Source organism: Phascolarctos cinereus, unplaced genomic scaffold (genome assembly GCF_003287225.1).
Source record: "Phascolarctos cinereus isolate Bilbo 61053 unplaced genomic scaffold, phaCin_HiC Scaffold_1;HRSCAF=81, whole genome shotgun sequence".
Taxonomy (NCBI): Eukaryota; Metazoa; Chordata; class Mammalia; order Diprotodontia; family Phascolarctidae; genus Phascolarctos; species Phascolarctos cinereus.
The window spans coordinates 42,095,965-42,123,059 of NW_027555514.1; the positions used below are offsets into that span (position 1 = coordinate 42,095,965).

The 27,095-nt window shown below is 42.5% G+C and overlaps 1 protein-coding gene across 1 annotated transcript in view; it reads right to left on the bottom strand.

Moving 5' to 3' along the window:
• Positions 1-2,131: 2,131 nt before the first annotated feature.
• Positions 2,132-27,095, bottom strand: part of SACM1L (SAC1 like phosphatidylinositide phosphatase) — a 54,213-nt gene continuing 29,249 nt past the window's right edge. Inside the window, exons 7-20 of the mRNA XM_020987328.2 lie at positions 25,852-25,885; positions 23,719-23,820; positions 21,423-21,508; positions 20,152-20,238; positions 19,299-19,367; positions 19,121-19,200; positions 12,889-12,987; positions 11,541-11,679; positions 11,059-11,128; positions 10,884-10,956; positions 10,097-10,190; positions 9,879-9,971; positions 8,357-8,414; positions 2,132-3,996 (exon numbers count right to left, since the gene is read on the bottom strand). Coding sequence (XP_020842987.1) covers positions 3,860-3,996; positions 8,357-8,414; positions 9,879-9,971; positions 10,097-10,190; positions 10,884-10,956; positions 11,059-11,128; positions 11,541-11,679; positions 12,889-12,987; positions 19,121-19,200; positions 19,299-19,367; positions 20,152-20,238; positions 21,423-21,508; positions 23,719-23,820; positions 25,852-25,885 — 1,221 coding nt within the window. The 3' untranslated portion in view covers positions 2,132-3,859. The remainder of the gene's footprint in view (positions 3,997-8,356; positions 8,415-9,878; positions 9,972-10,096; positions 10,191-10,883; positions 10,957-11,058; positions 11,129-11,540; positions 11,680-12,888; positions 12,988-19,120; positions 19,201-19,298; positions 19,368-20,151; positions 20,239-21,422; positions 21,509-23,718; positions 23,821-25,851; positions 25,886-27,095) is intronic.

Genomic DNA, 27,095 nt, shown 5'->3' on the forward strand with positions numbered 1-27,095 from the left:
CTGAAGAGAGAAAAAGGCTGAGCCGGAAACGGAACTTAAGAAAGGAAAGCATGAACTGAGGGCCAAAAAAATGATGAATGGCAAAAAAAATTCAAACAACCTTAAAAGGGGTGTGTGGGGGCTGGGGATTGATCTAAATAATTAATCCAATGTTTGCTGCTCCCACCATGGGAAGATTCTTCTTTAAAAGACATGGAAAGTACCTAAATGACGGGTTTGGATCACAACTGGGAAAAGGAGCAGTGACCCTAATTTGCTCCCTGAAACAAATGCCCATCATTTAAAAAAAGACCAATATTTTCTCAATGATGATATATGGCCACAAGTCATGGAACACTACTCTTTCAAAAGAAGCAAAATAGCAGGTGACCAAAAGGGTAAAAGAAATATCCCAGGTGGGTAAAATATAAAGGCAACGGAAAACTGCGCCCAAAGCTTAACTACTAATTTTATAATAAATTGTATTCATCTATTGACTGAATCAAACTTACTGCTCATTCTAATAGAACGTACAATATGCATATATGTATATGTGTGTGTAAACTAAATCCTCTTCTGTGATGTTCAATCAAACAAAACACAACAGCTTTTCTAATAGAGGAAAAGGTCCAACGTTCCACCCCTTGGTCATTCTCCATAGCCATGCTCTGCTCCAATCCTCCACGAAGGATCATGCCCAAGAGCTAAGCCACTGGATTTCAACTCTGACCCTGGGGCCATGTTTCACCCTGGCAAATATTGCCCTACTGCTTATTATCTCCACCCTGTCCCCTCCTCCCCATTACACACAAAGAACTATAAGCAAATCTACCACAGCCTCTGAAAAGGGCATGTCAATCCCTGACTATCCAGATCACAACCCTCCCTTGGCAAGGATCCCCCCCATATGTATTGTCTTCTCTTACTGGAATACAGGCTCCATGAGGGCAGGGACTGTCTCCTTTTTTATTTGCATCCCCAGTGTTTAGAAGAGTACCTGGCGTGTAGTAAGTACTTAATAAATGCTTTTTCATTCATAAACTTGGTTATGAGGCAGAAATCCTACAGGAATGCATTCTAGGATTTTGTTTATAAAACATTAACTTAAATATCAAATAAGCTGGAAACCTATAAAACACGAATCTGGGAGTCCTAGGCAAGAGGAAGGGGACAAGGCCTAATTTGTTTTCTGGCAGCATAGGAGGAGAAGGATCCTGGGGAACAGATGCAGGCTAAAGCAGGGGTTCAGGTCCTAGAAGTCAGGGCACAAGCCCAGGTCTTCCTGAGGAAGATGGAGCCAGCTGGTGGGAGTCATTAAAAGTATGCATCTCTTCTGATCCAGCAAGCCCCCCTGACGGCAAAGTGAAATCAGACTCGTCTTTGGAGTGGCTGTTCTGCACACTGTGATTTTCTCCTCTTCCCCCAGCCTCGTGGTTGAGGCCTGAAAATTCACAAGGCAGTGGCTCGGCTGAGGTAACACACTAATACTCATTCACTCTAGAGTATGAATCAGCCAGACAACCAATCAGTGTAAATGACTGATATCTGATCATGTCTATTTTGACAGAGAAAGGGGTTAGGCGGGACAGAGGCTTCTTGAAAGTAGAGAAATTATGACTGAGGGAAGAAAAGGGGACAGAAAGAGGAGGCCGAGGGCCCTCGAGATGGGAAGTCTGACCTTGTTCCTCCCGAGTTGTACACTGTCACTTAGAAGCTATGCATGGAACTCATTCTGTCCCACAGAGCTGAGTGGGCAAGCATCAACACAGCTTCCACAGAGCTAGCACAGCCATCAGCACTTAGAAAGAACTTTGTCCCAGAGCAGCAGGAATCAATGCACTGTTTTATTAATGCAAAAAAGAAAGCCTTTGGGGACTGCAGGACGGTTACTAAGTCCTCCCCTTCAAACAAGACGGCCTGGGGCAGGGCGAGTATCTTCACACTGGGGGCATTAATGTATTTATAACTTGTCCCTTGGAACCAAGGTTGTTTAAAAATGAAAACAAGCACAACCCACTTTACAGAACAAGTAGCTGAAAGAGGGAAAGCAAAGTATCATTGTTAAAATCTCTCCAATATCTTCTTGATTCTACCTATAATTTAAAGGGGAAAAAATGCAGATCTTCAAATTAATAGTACAGGAACAACAATGTCAGGAGTTAGAAAAGAAAGTGAAATTTTATTATCATTGGCAGATATACAGTATATGAAATAAAACCACTGCAGAATTCTGAAAGACACACTCTAGAAACGAAGAAATCCAAATTAATCCATGTCTTCAAAGCAGCCGGGTTTGAAGTTCAGATTTGGTCTCTGTTGTAGTTGGTAAAACGAGTTTTTCGCATGAAATGGCTCAAAGCTTATGGATTATGTGCTACAACAGACGCGGGCAGATCCCACAGTCCATTGGTCTTTGGAACAAATTACATTTATTTACATATTAAGAACAGGTAGTCCACTTTTATCTTAGTCATTATGCGCTCTGATAACGGATTCTAAACTATGCAGGATTTTTCAACTATGATTTCCATTATGGATTCTAAAAGCAACTGTTTCTTGTTAGGAGTGCTAACAAAAAGGTGATCTTGACAGGAAGGGGTTTTTAGAAACATTTAAAGATAAAATGAATCAGTACATACCTTCCAGCACAACGCTGACACAACGTAGCAGTGCATTAAATGAATTATCTTCTCAAAGGTGGCAAGTGCCCTACTATCTTACACAGTTTTAGAATGTTGGACTTCATAACTGCGATTTGAATATGCAGCTGCATTCCCAATAAGAACTACGCATAGCTCTGAAAGCATATTTCCTGTCTGTTTCTACACATAAATCAAAGCTGAAGTTGGTCCTTGATTAAGAGAAGTTGGAAGTTCTAAATCTGAGACACACATTGATCACCAAACACAAGTTACGTGCAATCAATGGTGTCCACAGTACCATGCGTGGAAATGGGGCTGCTGCCCCCAACGCAAACAGGAGGCCCTCCCTCCTGTGTTCTCAGAGGAGAGATGAGACTTCCAGCCCCAGGAGACCTCCAGAGAAGGCCTGGGGAGCATGTCTGCCCCACTGTGGCAACTGCTCAAACACAGGACACTTGGGGCCTTCAGCTCAAGAGCAGAACGCCACAAAGAAAAGAGACTTTACATTCTTCTATGATTTTATATACAACTTTAGAAAGAACAGAGAATTTTGCCTGAACTTTCTCATCACATTGAAGTGGACAGTCTAACTGCAGTGACAAAAGTATTGCCAGAAGAGTGTGGCAGGGAAGCAGGCCAATTCAGACATTCATTGGAATACCCAGAACTTTCCTGAAACAAAGACTCCGAAGCTTTTAATCAAACTATTAGATGAAACAAGATTTAACCTTTTCACAGAAGTTATTAGCTTTAACAAAAGTCCACAAACATATGCTTGTCAATTGTGATTGGTCTGAGATGACAAGAATGAAACTCAGCTAGAAAAATAATTGTACTATCTTAAATAGTGAAAGAAACTCCATTTCATTTATACATTCCCAATACTGCACCAGTGGGACAAAGAGATTCCTCCATTTCTCCCATTCTGTTCAGTAGAATCCAGGTTGAAATTCTGGCAGGCTTGAAGCCAAAAACATCACCATGCCTTTGGCCTGCACTGTTCTATTAGGAGGGTCCCATTCCCAACTGATGCACTATTTAAAAGATCATTCTGAAGATGGGTATAACACCAGATCTCAACTGTATGTCACCATCGCTAAATAAAGTACAGGATTTGCTTTTTCTAAAGATAAAAAAAGCTAAGAAGACATCTTGCTGGTGTGGAAAGCAGATCAGTAAAGACTCCAATTCTGAACCGTGGAATCTTCCACGCCAAGCCGCTTTCCACAGATACAAATTCAGTCTATCTTTTCTTTTTGGACCAGTTTGGGAGCATCGACAAAATCCTTGCCATTGTAAATAATAATTAAAAATGTTCCAAAGCTTGCAAATGCCCAGAAGAGCACATAGGCCAATGTCTCTGTCCACGTGTCACCTGTTTATTTTTTTAAAAAGAAAGAAAATTATTATAATAAAGTCACTTTTCATTAATATTATATCTATGTCAGTCCAACACATCTATGCAATCAAAAGTCTATTAGCACATTCGTAATAAGCACATCTAGTCAAAAGGTAATTAGCATTGTCTTTTTAAGTTTTAAAACTACAGTTACATTATAGCTCTCAAATAATCGCCACTTTGAGAAGGTATTATAAAGCTATTTAAAGAATTTCACTTCAAACATAACAGATAAGGGCTGGTTATCAAAAGGTCAACAGACGCAGCTCACTCTGATTCACGTGCACTCCTGAGAAATATCTAAAGTACAAACTACAATGAAACAGCCGCGCCAGGCCCAGAATAAAGAAGGTGTTTTACTTGGCTTCCCATTTGAGGCTGAAACTAGTGTTGCTCTGACCATGAAAGTAAGGAGACGCACACGCTCTCCACACAGAGGGGCAGGACGGACGGCTGCATATCCTGGCTTGGCACTTAGCAGGCTTTCATCCATCACGTGGGACTTCTTGTATCTTGTTCTTTTTAAACCAACAACTGATAAAACACGACTCTGGGTACTTGGAATCATACATAAGCATGAAACAATTCAATGACAAAGCCAGTGAGATCGATGCTAGTTGCTCATCACATTGAAAGCAAGTCCAAATTCAGTGCCTGATGTCCACATGATTGATCTGGAATGAATCCAAGTCCTCCCTCCAGCTGAAAGAAGCTGTCTCCCCTCAAATCTACATCTCTATCTCTCTACTCCTAAACCCACCTCTCCCTTCTCTCTTCTCTCAGCTCTAGTTCCGACACACAACCCCTAGAGGGCGTCACTACTCCAAACATGGGCCCCGGGCCGGAGCTTCCAAATGCCAAAGGTTCCAAAGCTTCCTCCTGCTGCCAGTCACACGCACCACTCCCCTAACTTCAAGTCTAAAACCTTGGAGTTACCTCTCACAACCAGGCACAAAGCAATCACGACTTCTCACAGAGTGTGTCAGATCTATCCCCTCCACGGCCATCACCCTCATCCACTCTTCCCTCTCCCATCTTGATACAGATGCCGCTACAGCTGCTGCCTAAATGGTCTCCTTGTGTCTGGCCTCTCTTTGCTACAGTTCTGCAAAGCACTGCCACAGCAACACTCTTCAGACGTTCCTTTCGTTGTCACTCCTTGGCTCGGCATCTTTTACGGAACCCTACTTTTCCACTTGGAAAAAGTCCCAAATCCTCACCAAGGCATTCCCAAACCTCTGCATCAGTTGGTTGTCCCTTACCTTTCCTCGTTACCTACTATTTCTCTTAGGACTCCCCTGCCAGGCTTAGTTCCATACATTCTATACTCCTTCCTTTATGATCGTTCCATAATGCCTTCTCCTCTCAAACTCTCCAAATCCTATCTAAGCTATAAGCTCCATTTCCTTAATGAAACCTCCAGATACTCCAGCCCTTATGTCTCTTTCTACCCAAATCTTATAATGTTTATAGGAACTTAGCATTTTTCTCTGGATGTTTCATATAATTAACTTTCATCCTTTACACTAGAATGAAATGGCTGGGTTAGCCTCTTCTACCCTCCATTCATATCTTGCACAGGACCTGCTGGTACAGTGTTGGGCAATGACTGGACACTTAATGTTTTTAGATGGAGTCATTATGAGGGCTAAACCTGGCTTAGCTTTAGCCTAATCTAAAGGTCAGCTACAGGAGGATTTGCTGAATGCCCCACAGAAGTGGTAAGACTTCCTGGCAGTGAAGGCTATTGAATTATCTTTTTTTGGGGGGGGGCGGTTTGCAGAGGCAACTGGGGTTAAGTGACTTGCCCAGGGTCACACAGCTAGTTAAGTGTCAAGTGTCTGGTCTGAGACCACATTTGAACTCGGGTCCTCCTGACTCCAGGGCTGGTGCTCTATCTACTGTGCCACCTCGCTGCCCCTGAATTATTTTTTAAAGAGTGAAGTGGATGGCCAACAAAGGGCAGCATGAAGCAAGAAGCAAGTCCTAGACAGGAGAGAACCGGCCTGCATACACTGCCCACCACTCTTCTTTCCCAGATGGCACAGGTGATGCCATCTCTCAGGGCAAAGGTGACAAAACCATAAAGGAACTTGAGAAAAGCTGACAAAGAGGTATCTATGCTTCTGCGTTTTGAGGAGAGTGATTTCTTCTCATTACTCCATCCTATCATAAATCCTCATTAGTCAAGTCAACAGTTTTTCAGTGAAGAAGAGAAAAATATTACAAAACTCTGCATTTATTCTAGGTTGATTAATTTTGCCTAATTTAGTATGGATTTCACACACACACACACACACACACCCCACCAATCAAGATCTACCTATCTAAATATATGTTAAGTGTGTGCCTGCACACATACATGTAAATATTCAAACATCCTTTAGCCACAAAGACTCCATCATGTGCCTAGGCAAACTGACCAATACACAAAAGCCTTACTTGATCTACCCATCCATGCGAACTAACTATCATCCCCATCTCTCCTGCCTTTTGTGGCTAAACTCCTGGAGAAGGCCGGCTACAACTGGTACCTCCCTCCACTTCCTCTCCTCTTAACCCTTTACAGTCAGGCTTCCAAGCTCATCATTCAAACAAAGCTCTCTTTCCAGAGTCACCGATCATGTCTTAATCACCAAATCCAAAGGCTTCTGACTTCCGTGCAGCCTTTGACACTGTCAGTCACCTCCTTGATATGCTCTTCTCTTGAGGTTTTGGGGTCACTTCTTCCTCCTGGTTCTCCTCCGTCCTACCAGGCCACTCCTTCTCAATCTCCTTTGCTGGATCTTCATCTAGGTCATGTCTGCTAACCACGAGTGTCCCACAACGTCCTGTCCTGGAACCTCTTCTCTTCTTCCTACCTACTATTTCACATGATGATATCAGCTCCCATAGATTCAATTATCAGCTGATGATTCTCAAATCTATTTATTCAGCCCGAAAGTTCTCAGTTGACTTCCAGTCTCTCACCTCCAATTCACTATTAAACATTTCAAAATAGATGTCTTGCATACGTCCTAAACTTGACATGTCCGAACCTGAATTCATTATCCTTCCTCACATACCTGCCCCCATTCCAACCTTTCCGATTACTGCTGAGGGCACCACTATCCTTGGCATCCTTTGGGATCACTATCTAGGAGTCATCCTGGACTCCTCCCCTTCTTTCTCACCCCCCACATCCAGGGTGTTGTCAAGGCCTGTCGATAGCACCTCTGCAACATCTCTCGAATGCACATCCTTCTCTCCTCTAACACTGCCCCTACTCTGGTGCAGGCCTTCACTGCCTCATGCCCAGACTACTGTAACACCCACGCATGGGTCTGCCTGCCTCCAGTCTCTCCCTACTCAAATCCAACCTCCATTCAGCCACCAATGGGATCTTCCTAAAGCAGGTCACACGTGCCACCCCCTTTTCCCTACTCAACAAACATCAGTGGCCTCCTATTGTCACTACTGCTCCCCCTCCTACCTTCCAGTCCTCTTACCCCTCATTCCCCACCACACAGACTCTCAGACCCAAGGCCAAGGCCAGGGCCAAGACACTCCATCTCTCGGCTCCAGTCATTCTCTCTGGCTGTTCCTCCTGCACAGAATGCTCCCCTTCCTTATCCTCCCCTCCTGACTTCCTTTAGTGCCAGCTATAATCCACCTTTGACAAGAAACCTTTCCTGATCTCTTTTAATTCTAGTACCACCCCTCTATTGATTGTTTCCTTTTTATCCCATTCCTATTTATTTCCTCTTTATCTGTATGGAGTTGTTTGTAAGTTCTTGTTTTTCGTTAGGCGGTGAGCTCCAGGACAGGGACTGTCTTTTGCCTCCCTTTGTGTCCCCAGGGCTTAGTGTAGTGTCTGGCACACAGTATGCTCTTAATCAAAGTTTAATGATTGAATGACTATGTCAAAGAATACACGTCTCACAATTTAATCATAAACATAAAAGTATGTTCCCCCATTTTTGTCTTACATGTTTATTTGGCTATAATGGGAACTTCTAAGGAAGGTTAAAAAAAAGTAAAAGGTGGTAATAAAAAGGGCAGTTTTTCCAATTAATTCTACAAAGTAAATGATGAACTGCTAGCAATCTATTAGCAATCTACAATAAAAAAAATGAATCTCTGACATAGCTTCTTGGTGTAGCTGAATCTTTTTTCTATTACTACAGCTAAATCACAAACTGATTAGGCCCTGTTAAACTTAGTCAAAGTTAGAATACATTTAACCCTTGTTAAGATGCAGCAAAATATATACATGCATGTATGTTTGTGTATATGCATATATGTTAATGTAATGACTTAAAGATTTAATTTAAGGATGGAATAAGAATGGACTTACCAGCCATAAGTAAACAGATAATGCACATTGAAAAGGCAACAACCATGATAATAGGCAACTGGGGGAAAAAAAAACACCAATCATTTAAGAATTCTACTTATCTGATGTGAGGTCAACTACACATATTTTATGCTGTGCCCCACATCTCTTCCCCACCTCCCCCTTAAAAAAAGCCACAAGAGAATTCAGCCTTGTTATGTTTGAAACCAGTAAATTAATAACTCATTTTTTAAAAAGCCCTCTATCAACAGGACATGTAATCTTGGCTCCCAAGGCTTTTTTTTTGGTTTTGTTAAGGAGTGGAATTTGAGGAGGTTTGTCGTGGTCTCCCATATCACAGTCACACCGAAGTCAAAGAATCACAGGATTTTAATGCTGGAAAAGACAAGTCTTCTTATGTACCCCTCTCATGTTACAGAAAAAGAAAGAGACCCAGGTTAAATGACTTAAAGGCAAAATTGGGACTAAAACCCAAGTCTCCCAGCTCCTAACCCAGTGTCCTCTCCACTACATCATTCCAAGTTAAGAAGATTTTTTAAAAAATGGTTTCCACCAAGTTCTCTGTCCACAAAACAATGGAAAAGGCAACATTTACCATAAAATATTTGTTTGCCTGAGCCTCCAGGATCAGAGCTCCCTTCCTACTGGGTGTGCTCTGTCTGAAGCAGCTGATAGCAGTCTGGAGGGATTTGCACTCCTGCACATACAGAGACACAGAGGCCTCCCGGTGGGAGGAGATGACTAAAGGAGCAAAACATGAGAGACAATAAGAAAGGCCAACCACTCAGAAACAACTGTCTCGCTGCTCTAAATTCAGAAGACTGAATTTCCACTGTCAGGGTATCATTCTTTCCTTTGGGGTTGTTTTTTGAGTCTCAGGAGTTCTCTATGAGTATGCAAATACCAGTGGCAAGGGTGATCACTCCAGGGGTGGGAATCTGAGGCCGCATGGGGCCTTCTAGATCCTTAAGTCTGGCCTTCTGACTGAATCCAAATTGTCCTTTGTTCTGCAAAACACAAGTGGCCTCCAGGCCGCCGGTTCCCATTTAGGCCTTTGCTAAATGACAGCATGCTGAAAGAGGAAGCGCCTAGGAGAGGAGGACACAGAGTAGATGCTCACAAGGTGGAGGAGGAGGGGAAAGGAAGAGCGAGAGGTGTCAAATACAAGCTAAGTGTTGTTCGCAGACAAGAAAACTTCCTCAATCTCAGCAATAACAGAATTGTGATAAATGTGGGTGACTGCTGCTGGCTGCCACTGAAAATAAGAAGCCGACACAAAATTCCTTTAAGCATGTATATCTCTACACCATAACAAAAAGTGTGTCAGAGAGCAAGAAAAAAAGAACGAAGCCATAATAAAGGGTTTGTATAATTACATAAAGGGAAATTATGTACAAATTCATTTTAGTGCAGATGATGTTTTGAAATCAAGAGATTTTGGCAGTACCTTAGCAGAGTGGGAGTTTCATAAGAAACTGAAAAATAAAGACAATTTCCCAAAGAAAAATGTTAATTTCCTTACAGCCAAGAATTTCCAGTCCTTCTGGATATGTAGTGGATTATTATGGTCTATTTCATCCACTGCATAGTTTCCAAGAAATAAGTCTATGGAGTCCTAGAAGAGAGAAGTGGATTAATGCCTTCATAAATATGCCAAAAACGACTCCATCATCATGTAGCCATCTACGTCCCTCAGAGCCCTGCTCACGGACTCTGCTCATGCTTCAAAGCTCTCCTTACCTGTCGAAAGCCATCGGAAAAGTTGTTTTTGTAGTAGCGCACGAGTGAGTTCCAGCCATCCAGTAACAGCCCCCACTGAGTTCTCTTCCCAGTTCTATGTAAGAAAAGCAATTTGAGGATTATGTGTTTAACATGTAACATCATACCATAAACTATTATTTCATAAAAGTAGGAAAGAGAAAGATATGAGCAATAAGCCAAGTGATCAATATTGCCATAATTTAGTTTATAAAGAATTTATATCTGTATACACCTCCCCACCCCCAACTACCCAAAGTGGGAAAAACATCCAGGCCCCTATACCCAATCTGCTGGCAGACTAGAATCTAGCTAAGTCACGAGTAAAGGAGTCAGTAAGGTTCGGACATGTCAGACTGCCATAAATAACACACAAAAATGAAAATCAAAATCAAGGCAACCATTTCCTAGCTCAGTCTGTGAAGACAAAACAACAACAATAACAACAACAGGGGGCAGCTAGGTGGCGCAGTGGGTAGAGCACCGGCCCTGAAGTCATGAGGACCCGAGTTCAAATCCGGCCTCAGACCAAACACTTGACACTTACTAGCTGTGTGACCCTGGGCAAGTCCCTTAACCCCAACTGCCTAAACACAACAACAACAAAACAACCTAATTCTCCATGTGAAGTTGTTTGCTGATAGATTCTGATGTGGAAGTCACAAGGAATCGACATCTCACTTCAAAGGAGATCCTACAATGCAGCAAGTACGCGACCTTACAGGACCAAACAGAGCTGCCTTTAGCGGATGCGGAGGCCCTAGCCTACCTGGTGAAATCAGTCTTCAAGGCACCCGTTCCAGCATATTGTTTGGCACAAGCATTTGCGTTATCAGCCCACGCTGTGGACAAAAAGAGAAAAGAAAAAGACAGGTTCAAATGACAAGCGCAATCCCTACTGACCAAAGGGCACGGCTGTCACCTCTGCCGAAGGGGCTACCTACCATTTTTGTAAATTTTCTCAAATTCAGCTTGCTCTTCAATCCTCTGTCCTACATGCAGAACACTGATTCTCTGGATTCCATACAAGCAAAATATGGTAGATGGAATTTTAAGGAGAAAAAGTGCAGAGGTTTATCGTCTCAACAAAATACCTCACCCACAAACGCACACAAAACACAACACACATGCGCACGCACACACACAACATACACACACACAAGTGTGATATCATTATGACCGTGCACCACTTTCTCCCCCAACTACCTTCCTTCACTACTCACAAGATGGTCAGACTAGTATAACTAAAGCTATGATTTGTGATTTACTTAGTCATGGGATCAATTTGGAATATGTTTCATGGACATTCATGACAACTGCTAACGCAGCCTGGAAAGTCAGGCTCTGTTTGATTACTCCTCCAAGGCTCCCTCTCTTCAAGAACAGAATTCCCGCAGTCAGGTCTCACCGCTTGGAGAAGGCCTACCTGGAGCTGGGCTTGGAGAGAGCGGCGGGCCAGCAGGCTCTGGATCACGTTGGTCCTGTCCAGACAATCCATACAGTTGCTACGGAATATTCCTTCCTGATTTGTCGCCACTTTGCCGTTAGCGTCCACTAGAAAATAACTAAGACATTTGTGTGTAAACCTCTCTAGACTCGGACAATTACCTTCTGACACTCCCTAACATTTCCGAAAAGTTCAGCTGTCCAACGAGGCTAGGCTAAAACGGATTCTGTAGTAGAGAAAGGGGTAGGCCCCCAGCAAAAAGGAAGCAGTGAGAAGGGATGTGGTCTCCAATGGAGAAGCCTTTGCCATTCTGTGGTAGAGTGAACCCAAGCAAATAAAAGGGGCACCGCACCTCATTTCATGACAGATGTCATAAGAATTTAAAATGTTAAAAGTAGTGATTGTTTGTGGTCCCTCACACATTGACCTAACTATGTGGACGCCTATATTACCTACTTCGCTGTGAAGTAAGTAATGCCATGTAAGCACCAGAGCTTTAAAAAGTTAAACTGTCTCGAAGGAAATTAAACTTAAGTAATTTTAAATGGTAGCTTCACGTGTAAAAAGCATCTCAAGTGTTCACATTTTTCTTGCCAACTATTCAACTAAACACGCTATGCAACCAAAACAAAAGGGTGTATTTTAGTTACACATCTCCTAATTATCTAACAAAGCCATGGGAAGACCAACAGATGGCTTCTTCTAGACAGTTTACAAACATGATGCATGTTTTTATTGTTCGGTGGTTTCAGTCATGTCTGACTCTTTGTGACCCACTTGGGACTTTCTTAAAGACACTGGAGTGGTTTGCCATTTCCTTCTCCAGCTCATTTTACACATGAGGAAACTGAGGCAAACAAGGTGAAGTGACTTGCCCAGGGTCACACAGCTTGGAAATGTCTCAGGCTAGATTTGAACCCAGGAAGATGAGTCTTCCTGACATCACGCCCAGTGCTCTGTGCACTATGGCGCCACCTAGCTGCGTATATGCATAGGAAATCATAAACTAAAATTTATACAGTTTGCAAAATGCTCTATTTAACATTCCAAGTGGAATATGCAACAACCCTGGGAGGTAAGTATTGCATGTGTTATCTCCATTTTATATATGAGGAAACTAAAGGTCAAATACATGACACGTCCGTGGTGGAATGCGATCCCAGGTCTTCCTGACTCCCAGCAAATTCAGCATCATATTCATTGTGCTGTGTTGCACCTCCCTAATCCATAATCTGATATTATAGCTGGGTAACTGACTTTGGAAAGTCTGCTAGCAGAGAGTCATGGCATTGGTCACGTCACTACACGCAAGACAATACCAGCTTACCCAAATTCATCTTGAAGATCAGCTACTTGATCCAGTAAAATTTGCAAACGATCCCATCTCATTTTACTACATTCCTTGTGGAAGTCAAATGCAATGTACCTATGCAAAAGATGAAGATATTCAGAAGATAAACAAAACATCTCTTGTTGTCCCTTCTATATCAGAACACACATTTCCTGGGGAGAAGGGCAAAGTGACCTCTCCTCCTGCCCTTACCTTCACCCCTAGGGAAAAAGAGCCTCGTACCCACGACTGGGATGTATGTTCCCCTTTTCCTTGTGCATACATACAGCACACACAGACAGAAGACACAGGCGAGGTGATGTTCTGGAGGACCTACAGCAGAAGGCTCAAGGAGAGCCCTCTGCGCCCGAGGTCTCAAGATGTGCAGGGAGTCTCTCAACCATCCCACATGCATTTATAGCAGCTGGTTCTCTTCCCCACCAGGACATTTGAAAATAGAGATGGATTAAAATATTCACAACTAATCAGATTCAATTCAATCCAAGTATCATGCAAGGTGCTGTGGGGAATGCAGAAAGATGGCTCCTATCTCAGGAGTTTAAAATCAGATAAAAAAGATTGATCAAAGGTTAAAATGTTTGTTAAAAAGAAATTAAGTTTCAGAAATATATGTTGTAAGAGAAAATGGTATTATTTGTTATAGAATTTTTAATATGTAGAATTATATTTACAAAAATCAAATCTGATAACAATGTTGGCTAATTTTATTTGGTGAAAAGGAGCTAAAAGTGTTGGTAAACAACTTCCCTTCTGTGCCCAAAAGACTCTTTAAGGAACTGAAGGTCTCAGAAGGGAAGGGCAAGTAGGCGGACAGGGACGCAAAACCTCAGGGCAGCCAATCTGTGTCCAGTTCTCTCTGACAGGGAATTAAACCACATTGGGAGGCAGGCCAATGTGAAGAAGGACCTTGTTTTTCCTTCCCAGGTTCTATTCTAGAAGACCTTACACTGAAGAGAGATAAAGAGATGGTCTTTGTTTCCAGAACTCGATGATGACAGAGTCCTGCTACCTTCATAAATGTCTACAGCATAAATGACCTTTTTAGAAATTAGTTTATAATTGATTTAACTAAGATGCTGACATGTGTAGGGGCTGATGAGAGCTTCAAAGACAAGCCTAATGCTCCCATTTTCCACCAGTAAAATGAGTGGGTGGCTTTAATAATCTCTCAGGCTGCTTTTTAGCTCTAGACATCTGAGGCTATGGGAAGTGAAGCCAGAAGCACAAGAAAATAAGGCAGTTTCTACCTAGAACAGGTTTTTAATTTGTCCAGGTAAGGTAAGTATTGAGATCATTAACCAATTCCTAACTGAGACTAGATACTTGTTTCATTCTTTCTCAAGATATTTTTATCTTCTATTAACCAGTTATATAACTTAGAAATGTAGATTCTGAAATAAAGACCTTACTTTCTCGAAGTAAAAGTTATTTGTTTCTAATTTTTCTCATTTACCACAGAAGGAGATATATTTGGACTGTGCTACCAGTTGAACAAGAACACCTACCAGCAGCAATGACATCTAACTGCAGGCATGATGTAGGAAACCCTGGTTCTGAATAAGGCAGATTCAACCCATTCCCCATATACACATATGCTGCCTCTGGAAATTTATTTTATATATATACACGTGTGTGTGTGTGTGTGTGTGTGTGTGTGTGTGTGTGTGTGTGTGTTATGCAAGTAAATAAACACTTATTAAATGCTTACTAAATATGCTAGACACTAGGGATACGAGGGCAAAGTTGAAACCATCCCTGACTACCTGGGGTATTAAGTGCATTGACCCAAGTATATAAACATCACACAAGTCATTTGAAGAGAGAATGCCCTAACAACCGGAGGGGGCAGTTAAAAGAAGGCTTGAAACAGAAGGTGGCAGCTGTCTCTAAAGAAGATAAACCTCCCATGCTGGGGCTTCAACAACAACAACAATCACCTTGACTTGACCCCCAAACTTGTCTCGGACAGCAGCTTTCACAGTTCAAGTAAATTCCTTCAAGGTGAGCCACACATGCGTGAGTTGTGATTACCTATGCATGCTTTTAAATGGTCCAGACGGTACCTGTTGACCTTTCTATTACTTCCTAGAAAAATGTGAGCTGTATAACTAAGATGAATTTGAATTCCTTGTCTTAATGCTCTTACTGCCCACTCAGTTCTGATGCCCAGGCATGTCAGCTTCCATTCCCATCACTCAAGCACAACTCTTCCCAAGGTCCCATTAAATCCAATGACACATTCTCAGCTTTTGTCCTTTGTGATCTCTGAGCTGCTGGATTCTCCTCCCTACCCTCTTTTTCTAGATGCCCTCTCCTCCCTGGGTTTTTGTGACACTGCTCTGCCATGGCTCTATTCCTATGTATCTTGCACGGCCTTCTCAGCCTCTCTGCAGGACCTCCCCTTCATGTGTAGGTATATTCAGGGCTCCTTCCTCTCCACCCGGTCTTTCTGTGGTCTCATCACGTCACCAGATGGCTTCCATTCTCCTACTCTCTAGCCCGCCATCCCAGCCTGCGTGTACCTCCTCCAGGGGAGGGGCATGTCCACTCACTGTCCTCCTAAGTTTCCTATTTCTGCAGAAGGTGTCACCATTCTTCCAGTCACCTAGTTTTGCAATGTCAGAGTCATCTATCTTTGCCTTTTCACCCACCTTCCTCCCACATACCTCTATCCCCTGCCATCCACAACTTCCCTAACTCAGGGTCTTATCGCCTTTCCTCTCCCCATCACAACAGTCCCCATTCCACCCCTTTGTCTCCAGCCTTTGCCCACCCTCTCCAGGAGGTGCCCCTCCCTTACTCTAGAAGGTTCTGATTCTCCATTTGCCTCTCTGATAAAACAGAGTCCTATGTGGCATTAGAAGCCCTTCTGCCTGACTCCAGCCTAGCCTCCCAGACTGACAAGCTGGCCTGCTTACCGCTCTCAGTATCCAACCTCCCTGGTCTGTGCACAAGCTGCCCACCCCCACTCCCCCATGTCTGGAAGCCTCTGCCCCTGGGACTCAAGCTCAAGGGTCCCCTCCTCCCAAGAGGCCTTTCCTTACTGCCCAGACCTTGGTCTTCTATTTATCTTACATAGATTCTGAATTTAAATGGGAACACGTTGTCTCCTCCCACCATGACACAAACCCCTCTCAAACTCTCCATAGTCCCTGGCTGAGAGCTTCCTTACTGACAAGCACAAGCCTTCTCAAGGCGCTGGCCTATACTTAGCAAGGTCTTTGAGGAGGTCAAGTCTCTATTTCAACGTTTGCACAGTAGGCTAATGTAGGGGCCCCTCTTTTCCCTCTTCTAGAAGCTTTGAGGAAGGAAACTCTGGGACACACTTCTTCCAACTACAAAAATGTATTTCTTCACACCAAATGCTTCCTCACTGCCATTTAAAAAGGCAACTGAACCTGATTCTCCTCCCACTTTATCCACCCGTGGGGCCCTCCCTGAAACTCTTAAGTCCCCTAAACTGATCTGGTGGTGGGCTGACAACATAAGTCAATGTCAAAGAACCCCCAATAATGGGCAATTCAGATTCTGTGGCCCTCTCGAAACAAAGCCTTAAGGAAGGCTTCTGCTGACCTGTCAAAGTTCAACCAGCCTTCTCTAATGATCCCCTGGAAGGACTTTGCACTCACTCGGTTTATATTTGTACTTCCTTATCTTCCAGATTTTCTCCCAGTAGTTTGTAAACTGCTTAGAGGCAAGTTTTGGCTTTTCTGAATTGTTGTTTCAGAAGCCTCAGTGCCTGGTCCACAGAGGTGTTCAGAAATGCTTGTTGATCAAACTAAATAAACCACCATACGTAATAGCCACTTTGGCCTTGACCATATATGCCAATTCTTTTCTGTTAGAAATAAGCCTATTAATTTAATAGAATCAGAAAAATTGAAGTGAATTTCTTCTTGCCTATGCTCTTGTGATGATCTCATCATCATGGAAAGCTAAAGGCTCCGACTCTGAGGACCAACCGCTTCCTCGAACATTCACTCAGCACCTACTAGGTAAAACACACAGTGGAAGGAAGGCAAACCCCATGGTTTATCCCTGAGGCTCTCACAGCTGACAGGGGGTGCAAATTCCACACTTCTCTGAGGGAGGAGTTCTTAACTTGGGCTCTGAGAACTGGGAGAGGAAAACTATAACACCTTTATTTTCACTAACCTCTAACTGAAATTTAGTGTTTCCTTCGATTATTTAGGGGGGAAGGAACAAGAATTCATTAAGTGCCTTACTACGTGAAAGGCACTATGCACTTTACAATTCTTAACTCATTTCATCTTCACAACAACCCTGGGAGGTAGGTCCTTATTACAATCCCCATTTTATAGATGAGGAAACTGAGGTAGACAGGTTATGTGACGTGCGCAGGGTCACGCAGCCACCACGTATCTGGGACTCAATTTGGACTCTGATCTTCTTGACTTCAGCACCAGCTCTATCCATTGAGCTGCCTCTATTTAAAACATTATTCTGAGAAAGGACCCATAGACTCACCCAGACTATTCAAGTGGTCTCTGGCACGAGAGGTGAAGCCCCCTGGGGGCTAAAAGCATCAGACCCTAGCTGCGGGCAAATCTTGAGGCCCTGGAGAGGGAGCTGCCATAGCTCCCGAAGGAAGAGCTGCAGTCCTGAATGTGACTCCAGCTGCTCTCAAGTGTGGGCACACCTTGCAAACCCACTGCTCTCCCCAAACACTCCGGCCTCCCCCTACCGTTTTCTGTCCTTGTAAGTAGCCTGGTTCTGAGTGTTGGCAACCAGAACAGTGCTCGGCCCCTTCCCACTGTCCCGAGCTCCACAGAGACTGCTTTGTCTGCCTGGGAAAGAAAGGGAATGGCATGGCCCAGAGAGACAAGACGGAAGCGCACAGGTCATCCTTCAGTAACCCAAACTGTGCTAGTGGGGTTCTGATGTGGAGCCCAATGCCAAAAACCTCAAAGCATGGGCAATTACGATTCTGTGGCCCTCTAAAGACACCCTTAGCTGAGGAAGGCTTCTGCTGATCTATCAAAGTTCAATCCTCCTTCTCTAACCAGGAGCTAAGTTGTGATTAAAATGAGACAAAAACTAAGAGGCATCATTATGTCCTCCATGAGACCCTGGATGAAGATAGAAAGATAACAGATCAACATGAATAGCCAGAAAAAAGCAGCTTTTCTTCGTGTCTAAACCTGTTTTTACTGAATGGTTTCAGGATATTAAAAAGGCCTGAATGAAACACCACAAAACAGACATCAGCTGAATCCTCCCTTCTAAAACCTTTTGGGAGAAAAGGCATGCTGACAAACAGGCCTATAACCACCCTTTCTACTCGCTGAACTGAAAAGGAAAGAATAAGTGCCTGAGGGGCAGGGAACAGCTCATTTTTTGTACTTTTGCTTAAAACAGACTTCATTTGCTGCCATATTTATTTTGAAATCATGCAGAGAAGCTCATCCCTTTCCTAATACCTTCACAAGTCAAACACACATCTCAGGCAGGTACGTGACTGCACCTCACGCCGAAACACGTGTGTGTGTCTGTCTCCCTCTCCTGTACTTTTATAGCCCACAAAGGGCATAGTGAAGTATGACTTAATAACAGAAAAGCTAATTTTGCTAGGTAAACCTTACAAAGGAGACACAAACCCTATAGGCTTTAGGTGTATTGCAAGAGAGGAATCCTGCCTTTACCTAACAGAGCAGACCAACTACCAAGGAAAACCAGGCTACATACGGTCAACTCTTCAGGACTGAGTGTGAACTGGAGCGGCTCTTCGGCCCTTCCCCGCCTGCCACACGGCAGGCTTGCCTCTGAACATCCTCAGTAACAAGCAGTGATCAGGGAGAATGAGAGGAAGCCCTGTCACCACCAGATATCAGCAGTTATCACAAGAGCTCCATCATGAAGGATGGGAGCTGGGATTTCTGTGCCTATGTTCTCCCTGCATCCATGATGATGATGATGATGATGATGCACTTCTTAACTCTCTACCTTCTATAACTTACTAAGCAGCACCCAGTCTAACTAACAGAACCTAAGGCTGTGGACAGTCAATCAAAGTGTCTGAAACTTTCTAACTGATACTCTCATCTTTCCTCTTCCATTCAAAAGACTCTCATAAAATGAGACATGAAGAATGACGTCAGCAATGGTAATATATGTTATGCCTAAAAATATTTGTTTAGGAACAACCACTGAATGTACAAAACAGAATCAAGTTTCAATTTACACGTACCTGATATTTCCATTTCCCAAGGAGGTTACCATTTTTGCAAAGGTCTGCTCAAGTGGCTTCTCTGAGCCCTTCTGGTTAACCTGTGAAAAATTTAAACACCAATAGCTTTCTTTCAAGTTTGCTTAAAAGCAGGTGTGTTGTTGGGTTTTTTTTTTTGGAAGATTTTCTAGATGCATACCAGATTAATAATGACTTGTTTTCCATAAGTAATTATTTGTGAGTCAAAATGCCTTTGAAAACCATCCATCTGAAGGAAAAAAAAGAAAAGAATGATGAATTCACTATCTGGTTATAAGATTCCTTATGGAAATTATTTCATCAAGCTTTTAAAAGTATCTCTTAATTTTCTGCTTGCATTATGCCAACTAAATTAAGGACCTGTCTTCTAATTCTAAATGAAGCCTACCTTCTAAAGCTCAGAGAATCATCTCATCAAAAATTAATAATGGCTAATAAGAGAATTAATACTGGTAAGTGAGATGCATCATACCTTCCTCCTATATTCCATCCAGTCCTGAATGGCAAACACTAAGTGATCTAAACGGCGGTGGGCTCTGAACTTCCATAAAATCTCTGGAATCTCAAAAAGCTAGGCTAGAATCCAGTGCCTTGAAATGTCGTGCTGGGGTTACACAGATTATTTATTGGATCCTCTCAACCACCATGGGGTGGCAAGGCAGATCCTATTCCCAATTAACAAGATGAGAAAACTGAGGTCCAAACAAATTAAGTCACTTGTTCACTGTAACACTTTCCATCCCCAAGCAAGGACAAGAACCCAGGTCTCCAGGGCTATTTCCCATGATACTATGCTAGTTCTACTGCAAAAGCTCACTGTCTATAAGGTCTGCGCTCTTTACAGGGTTAGAGGATTTAGAGCCTAGTCACATATTCTATATTTCTTTCTCTACTGCATGTAGGTATTAGGTGGACATAGAGACCCTCCCTCTATGCCAAAGGGAAACACCACTCCCTCCCCCCACAGTCAGGCTCCCATTTTCTGGCAGGGGGTGGAGCAGGCAGACACCTACCTGGTTGACCACTTGGTTGATCTGTGGCTTTGGCTTATACTTTAGGTTTGGTCTTTGGGACCAGAAGAAGGGCATGGATCCTCTAGTCTAAAAAAATAAAAACAGAATCAGAAATGGAGGGGATGGCGAGGGGTATCTGCTTCTCCTTCTTTTCTCTCCACTTACTCCACCATTTTCCTTCCCTCACCTCCCATAAGAAAATGCTAGGGTCAGAGAGGCCAAGTCAGCAAGTCCTCCCCCACCTCATGACGGACTCTATACCTGTGGTCTAAGAACCAGCCTGTCTAAAGCAAAGAGGCTGGTCACAGGCCTGGCCACAGGGGACAAGTGTCAGAGACACTCTTTAAAACCATGTCCTGTAAGGGGCAAAAGCGGATAGAGCACCAGTCTGGAGTCAGGAGGACCTCAGCTCAAATTTGGCCTTAGACGCTTAGCTGTGCGACCCCGGGCAAGTCACTTAATCCTGACTGCCTCACCAAAACCATAATCTACTGAATTGTGGAGGAGCTGTGACTGGCATTGCTGACATCCTGAGGGGACTTTCCCATTCAATACTGAACCCAGAGTTACCTCAGCATAATCTTGGCCAAATAAACCACCTAGAGACATGACAGGGATTCCAGCAGAGCTGTTCCTAAATTAAATGTACTGTGTTCTTAGATGTCAGATGTCTCTCTTTTAATCGGGTCTCATCTCATTTTACCTGTTTCCTACGTATTCTAAAATGAACCACTTTCTTCAAAAGGAGGAGAGGACAGGCTATACCTGGTACCTATGGGATGCTTAGAAGAGGCACAGCCCATGAAAAGCATGTTTTAGGCACCCAGACGTGAATGCTCAGTCTTATTCACCACAGCTGTAAAGCAACAAGGCATTTACGGTTTTTGTGAAGGTGACAAAGTAAGCGTTTATTATAAATGAAACCTAGTGCCTTGTTCCTGAACTCCTGGGTCACCCAGGGTAAACACAAAGTCAAAGTTAAGTGAGCTTACTCTTTAGCTACTTCCTTCTCTTAGCTATCTGCCCACTGTCACTTCAGTTTTAAAAGGCTCAAGTTGAAATAACAGAAATGTTTGCTGTCTTCAAAGTTCCTGCAGTCCCACTCTGCTCTGAGGGCTCCAATTTCAGGGACAGGGCAAGAAAAAGGTAGGCAGGGAACGGCTTGTCTCCCTAGCTTTGTTTAGCAATGACTTAACACTAAATCACACAGGGATAAAACAACAAAGCATCATGCATGACACCAAGACAAAGCAAAGCCATTTTGTCCCCACCTGGACAAATGAGGCTTTGCTCCCATTGTAGTGCACAATTTGCTCCGTTTCAACAAAGTTGGCAGCGTGGCCTTCGGAATCTATTCCTGCATGAGAAAAAACAGAGTTGATTAGAAAATAGCCATAGAACCTTGCTAACTCAAGTAATTGGAGTGAGGATCAGTCTGAATTAGTGAAATGTATTAACTATAAAACTGACTTTGAGAAATATAGTTTTATTATGGGTAATACAGTACCTTGACGAAGAAGTTACATTAAAAACCTCACTTCATCTAAGTCTTAAAGAGCTACACAGTGGACACATTTTCTGAACCAAAAACAGACAGCCTGGCAAAGGGTTTTTGGTCATTTGGTTTTCAGGGACAATGAAGCGTGGTATTTGGAATATGGCTGTCTTGGCATATCTGCCAAGCCTGGTTACTTTTAAGTGGCCGGTTTTTAAAAATATATAATAGGGAAGCCACGATAGTCATTAATGCATCAACATTTTACATGTATTATTGCTTTGATTCTCCTCTCCCCCCTCTCCCACCTCAATTTCAGGGCCCTGCCTCAGCCCTTCTGTTCCCATGACCAGCACCATAGCCCAGTCACAGCTGCCAGACTGGTCTTGCCCTTCCATTCTGTACCCCCTCCCTTGGACCTGCTTATGCCCCTTGTCTGCTCAGACCCCTTCAGGGCTCCTCCATACCTGGGTATCACCTTCCTTTCCAATTTTAACCCAAATTACTTCCCTCTATGCACTTCACACTCCAGATAAACTGGACTTCTCACCACCCCTGACACACGGCCCTATTCTTCCACTTGTGTCTTTGTTTACGTTGTTCCCTATGCTTGAAATATTCTCCCCATCCCATATTAGTAAATAACTACAGTATGAATTATATATACTTAAAATATCCCTAGATTTAACCTCAGATTGGATAAGACACTGTCATACTCAACAAATTTATCAGATTACAAAAACTTTGGGTGGGAAAACACATATTTGAAACAATTAAAAGACCATTAGGTGATAAACTATGCTAAACTAAACATAATGAAAAGGAAGTCCAAGAAGAGTGTTAAATTACTGGCATAAGTCATAGATCAGAACAATTTTTAGTAATTTTGTGATATTATTGCCAAGAATGTATAACTTCTTTTTTTCCTTAAGAATTTCCACTTAAGACAGAATATTTCCGTAAAGGAAACCTACTGATAGTGCTGGTTTGTAAGTGTGGCCCCAGGTCTGCCACTCACTAATTAAGGAACCTTTTGGGGCAAGCCCCTTTTCATTCCTAGATAGCCATGACCTCATCTTTCAAATAAGAGAGTCTGCTGGGTAATCTAAGGCACCTTCTGGCTCTTAACATTCTATTGCTGTTTTTAATGACACACATGGAAAATTGTGCTGGAATTTTAATATCACCATACGTGTAAATGTCCTAATAATGATGAAAAGTCATGGCTGGTCTGTGATTGGCACTCCTGGAGGGAACACCCGTCTGGGTAAGCTCCCAGAACAGTGAAGCACTGAAGAAGCGACTCAGATACAACTGAGCTTTCAAAGAGGGCAACACGAATGTGAAACAACTAACAAAAACCCAGACATTCCCACAGGGCAAGGGCTAAAGCAACTAGTAACTGAAAGCATAAGTCATGATGGAAGGCTAACACAATTCCTTTCCGGTATATGGTTGAACTCATGGAAGATAATTCTAGTTCTGATTCTGCTTTCATGCTCACAGTAAAACACAATAATCCTTCTCTTCCAACAATGAACACTGAAGCCAGCAGTATAACCAAACAAACAAGTGAGCATTTATTAAGTGCCTGCTGTGTATCAGACACTGCGTCACCTAGCTGCTAACTCCACTCTTGACTGACACCACATACTTTGGCCTCCTCTCCCTTCCTCCCAATGCCTAGACTCTTAGCTCCTCCACTCTGTATCTGCTGCCTTTCGTGGTTTCACCTCCAAGAGATAAGATGCCCCCATACTCCCTGGTGGTTCTCCCCACCTCCTTTTGTGGGTTATTTCTCCCTTTAGATTATAAGCAGAGCAGGGCCTGCCTTTCTTTTTATTAATGGTATCCACAGCACTTAGCACAGTGCCTAGTACATAGCAGCACTTAATAAATGCTTATGGGATTAGAGAATCTTCTTAATTATGACACTGAAGTACAAGATAAACAATAATGAAAACCAGCTGAACATGAAAAGTTAAATTTATCACCTCTAAACAACCCAAAAGCCTTATCTTGGTTTCCCTGTAGATGGTGACTTTGGGAAGGGCCAGAGAGATGAATCTTACCTCTCACATAATAACGCACGCCAGCTCGGAAGCAGCTCCTCCTTGAGATGAGAATCCAGTCAAAATATTTTCCATTAATGGAACAAGAGTGCATAGTGATGACTTTAAAAGCATTAAGAAAAACAAAAAACAGAAATGACACGTGAATATGTTCAGGTTTCATTCAAATGTTGATCTTAGCAAAGGACCTTATTTTCAAAACTGAAAGAACAGAAAAGATGCAGATCTTCACGATGACTTATACATAAATAGTCACAACTCTTTATTTTCATCTTTGTGGTAAACATTTCATGCCTATTTTTGAGAAGCAGGTGGGCCCTTCACCTCAAGTCCTACACTGACGCCTCTTCCCAGGGTGAGTCCAGGTTTTTCAAGGCCATGCAAGCAACATGCCAGTTCTTCCAGGCAAGATAAGCTGTAATAACTTCTAGAAGAGGTCGAGCAACAGAACTCTGTCTGTAATACAATGGCCAGCTTCACAGAGTTGGAAGAGCTTTATCAATTGTTGGCTGGCCATCACAGGGTTAATTACTTTTGGCCACTGCAACTCCAGAAACTGTAAGTGGGGCGGGGTAGGGACTTTGATCCATGCCACTCACTGGACAGAGCCACCCGACCAATCAAATCACAGGGTTTTATTTGTTGTTCGTTTTTTTTTAAGCATGCAAGTAAATTAAACAACCCAGCTTAGGCATTTGTAGCTAAACAAGGAAATGTTAAAGAACCTAACTCAAGTAATAATTATTTCAAAATATTATTTAGGGGAGGTAGTGTTTTGAGGTTGCATTTTTTTAACTGCTTATTGATTTACAAATAAAAGAAAAATTAATTCAGAAATTAGGTAAATCTTCCACCTAGAGAATATCACATTTCCCCAATTGTGTCTCCTTATCTATATCTTTAGTTTATCTGTGTGAAATGGCTACTATATACTGCCTGCTTTGAGGAAAAGGCTTAAGGAGTGGAAGAGTTCACAGCTGTAAGATGCAGTACCCTCCTGTGCTATCAGCTTGCCTAATATCCTCTCTAGTTCCCTAGAAGAGACCAAAATATTAAATTCATCAAGGAAATGAGCCCTACTTTGAAAATCCAGCTGCCAGCCCATTAGCTCCAGGACATCCATTCAGGAAAATGTGAAAGCAATTTTAAAAAGAAAAAAATGGATTATCCAATATGAAACTAAAAATAGAAAACAACATACCTAGCTACCGAACATGAAAAATGCCAACTAGGTCACTACACACACGCTCCATGACAAAATTAAGTCAGCTGCAACAGCTGGTGTGCACATGAGGAAAAGAGCAAAGCAAATGAAAATTTATGGAGCAAGCTCTAAGTCAGGCAAAACTATTTATGCAGAAACAGGAACTTAACCTAGGTTTGCTCTATTAAACATGAAGCATAATCCCCATGTGTATAAACACACGTACATGTAAATAAATGTATATGTATGTATATGTATATACACATGGGGGAAAAAAGAGAGAGAGCGAGCATGAAACTGAGTTCAAATTTGGCCTCAGACACTTAGTGGCTGTGTGATCCTGAGCAAGTCCCTTAACCCTGTTTGTCTCAGTTTCCTCATCTGTAAAATGAGCTGGAGAAGGAAATGGCGAACCACTCCAGGATCTCTGCCAAGAAAACCCCAAATGGGGCCACGAAGAATTGGTCATACTGAAACAACTGAACAACAACAACAACTCAAGTCATTTACTAACTATGTGATCTGGCCAGGTCACAAATTCTCTGGGCCTCAGTGTCCTCATTCACAAAATGAGTATGATAATGCTCTGCCAAGCTGAAAAGAAGTTCTAAGGTGGGAAAGAGGTAGCCAATTGGTTTTACTTTTTTTTCTGACAACTCTAGATGTTCCTTCCTAAGGAATTGGGGAAAAGTATCTTCAACTAAAATTTTTCTCACGTTCTCCAGGTCCTTCTCTACAAATACCCGTAAGACCCAGTCCATCTATACCGCTATTTATTTAGTGGCTTATTTTCCAATTTTGTGTGCTGATGTCCCCCCACCAACAACACTTTCTGATACCAATTCTACATAATTACACTGAAAAAAAAAGGAGATTTTAAAAATATTTTCTCTAGAATGCTAACAAATCTCACAATCATGTAAGGATACATCCAAATAAGACAGGGAGAGCAAACCGATGGACCTGAAAGTTTGAAAATAATGATGTTTTAGTCATATTTTTAAAATAGAATTCAGTAGCTCAATTTTCAATAGAACGATTAGCTTACAAATGAGACTGAACAGCTATACAACATTTATACTATCCTCTCTTCTCCTCTGCCTTCCCTGCACATTGTTACAAAACACACCCAACATGCTATTTACTGGTCAAATCATTTTTATCAATAAAGGAAAGGAAAAATAAATTAAGCAATTAGGTACATCTTTTTGGCCTGAGGGTTATCACTTTACACCAACTTTGCCTCCTTGTCTACATCTGAGTTTATCTGACTGAGGAAAAGGGATAATACACATTATTCAGTGTCTCCTCTAAGGGAAAGGTTTTGGAGCCAATATGAGAAATGTAATGTAAAGTCCTTTAAAAGACGCAGGAACATCTTCTACTGCTACTGCCTTCAACTTTTAACCTATACCTCTCTTGAAATTCAGTGTCCCCCTACCTTAACTCTGCCAGTATCCTCCCCTACAGCATCCACATCTTATGGCTATATGCCTGCAGCCCCCAAGACTAAAGGGATCATAGCAGCTGTGGCTGGAAATACTCCAGCTGTTACCAAAAGGCACCTTATGCCTTTTCAGGCTTTAGGAACTACACAACTCCAGAACTAAGTCAGTACTGACACAAAAGAGGTCACAGGATGGGTTTCTAGTGCTGGCTCAGTGGCTCCATTTTCCAGTCCGCCCTACACCAATATCTTCCCAATTCTAGAATACCCAGGTCCATCACTGGGGTCAGAAGGCTCTGGACTGAAAATAGTGAGCTTTCAGCAACCAATATGCAAAGAATAAACTTGGGAAGCTAAATGAGGTTTATTTGTTTTTTTCTCACTAATACTATAAAACCCAAATAAGTTAAATATGCTATCACAGTGATTGATTATACTTAAAGGAAAAAAATACACACACCCACACGGCCTTCCACTCATACTATACAGACTTAAGCCCTTCTGCTACTCATTTGATCCTGAAACCTTTTTAAGTATCAGTTATCATGAGCATTTCTCAAGATGACCTTGAGTTTACAAATGTTAAGCTAATTGTAATTATAACAGTAAAGAAAGTAGGAAGGATTGCAAAACTAGGTAGAAGAAACTCTAGGAATACCAGTGAAGCCTCTCATCCAAGGAATGATTTTTTAAATTCCCAGGTAGTGGTGCTCAATGGAATTCCTG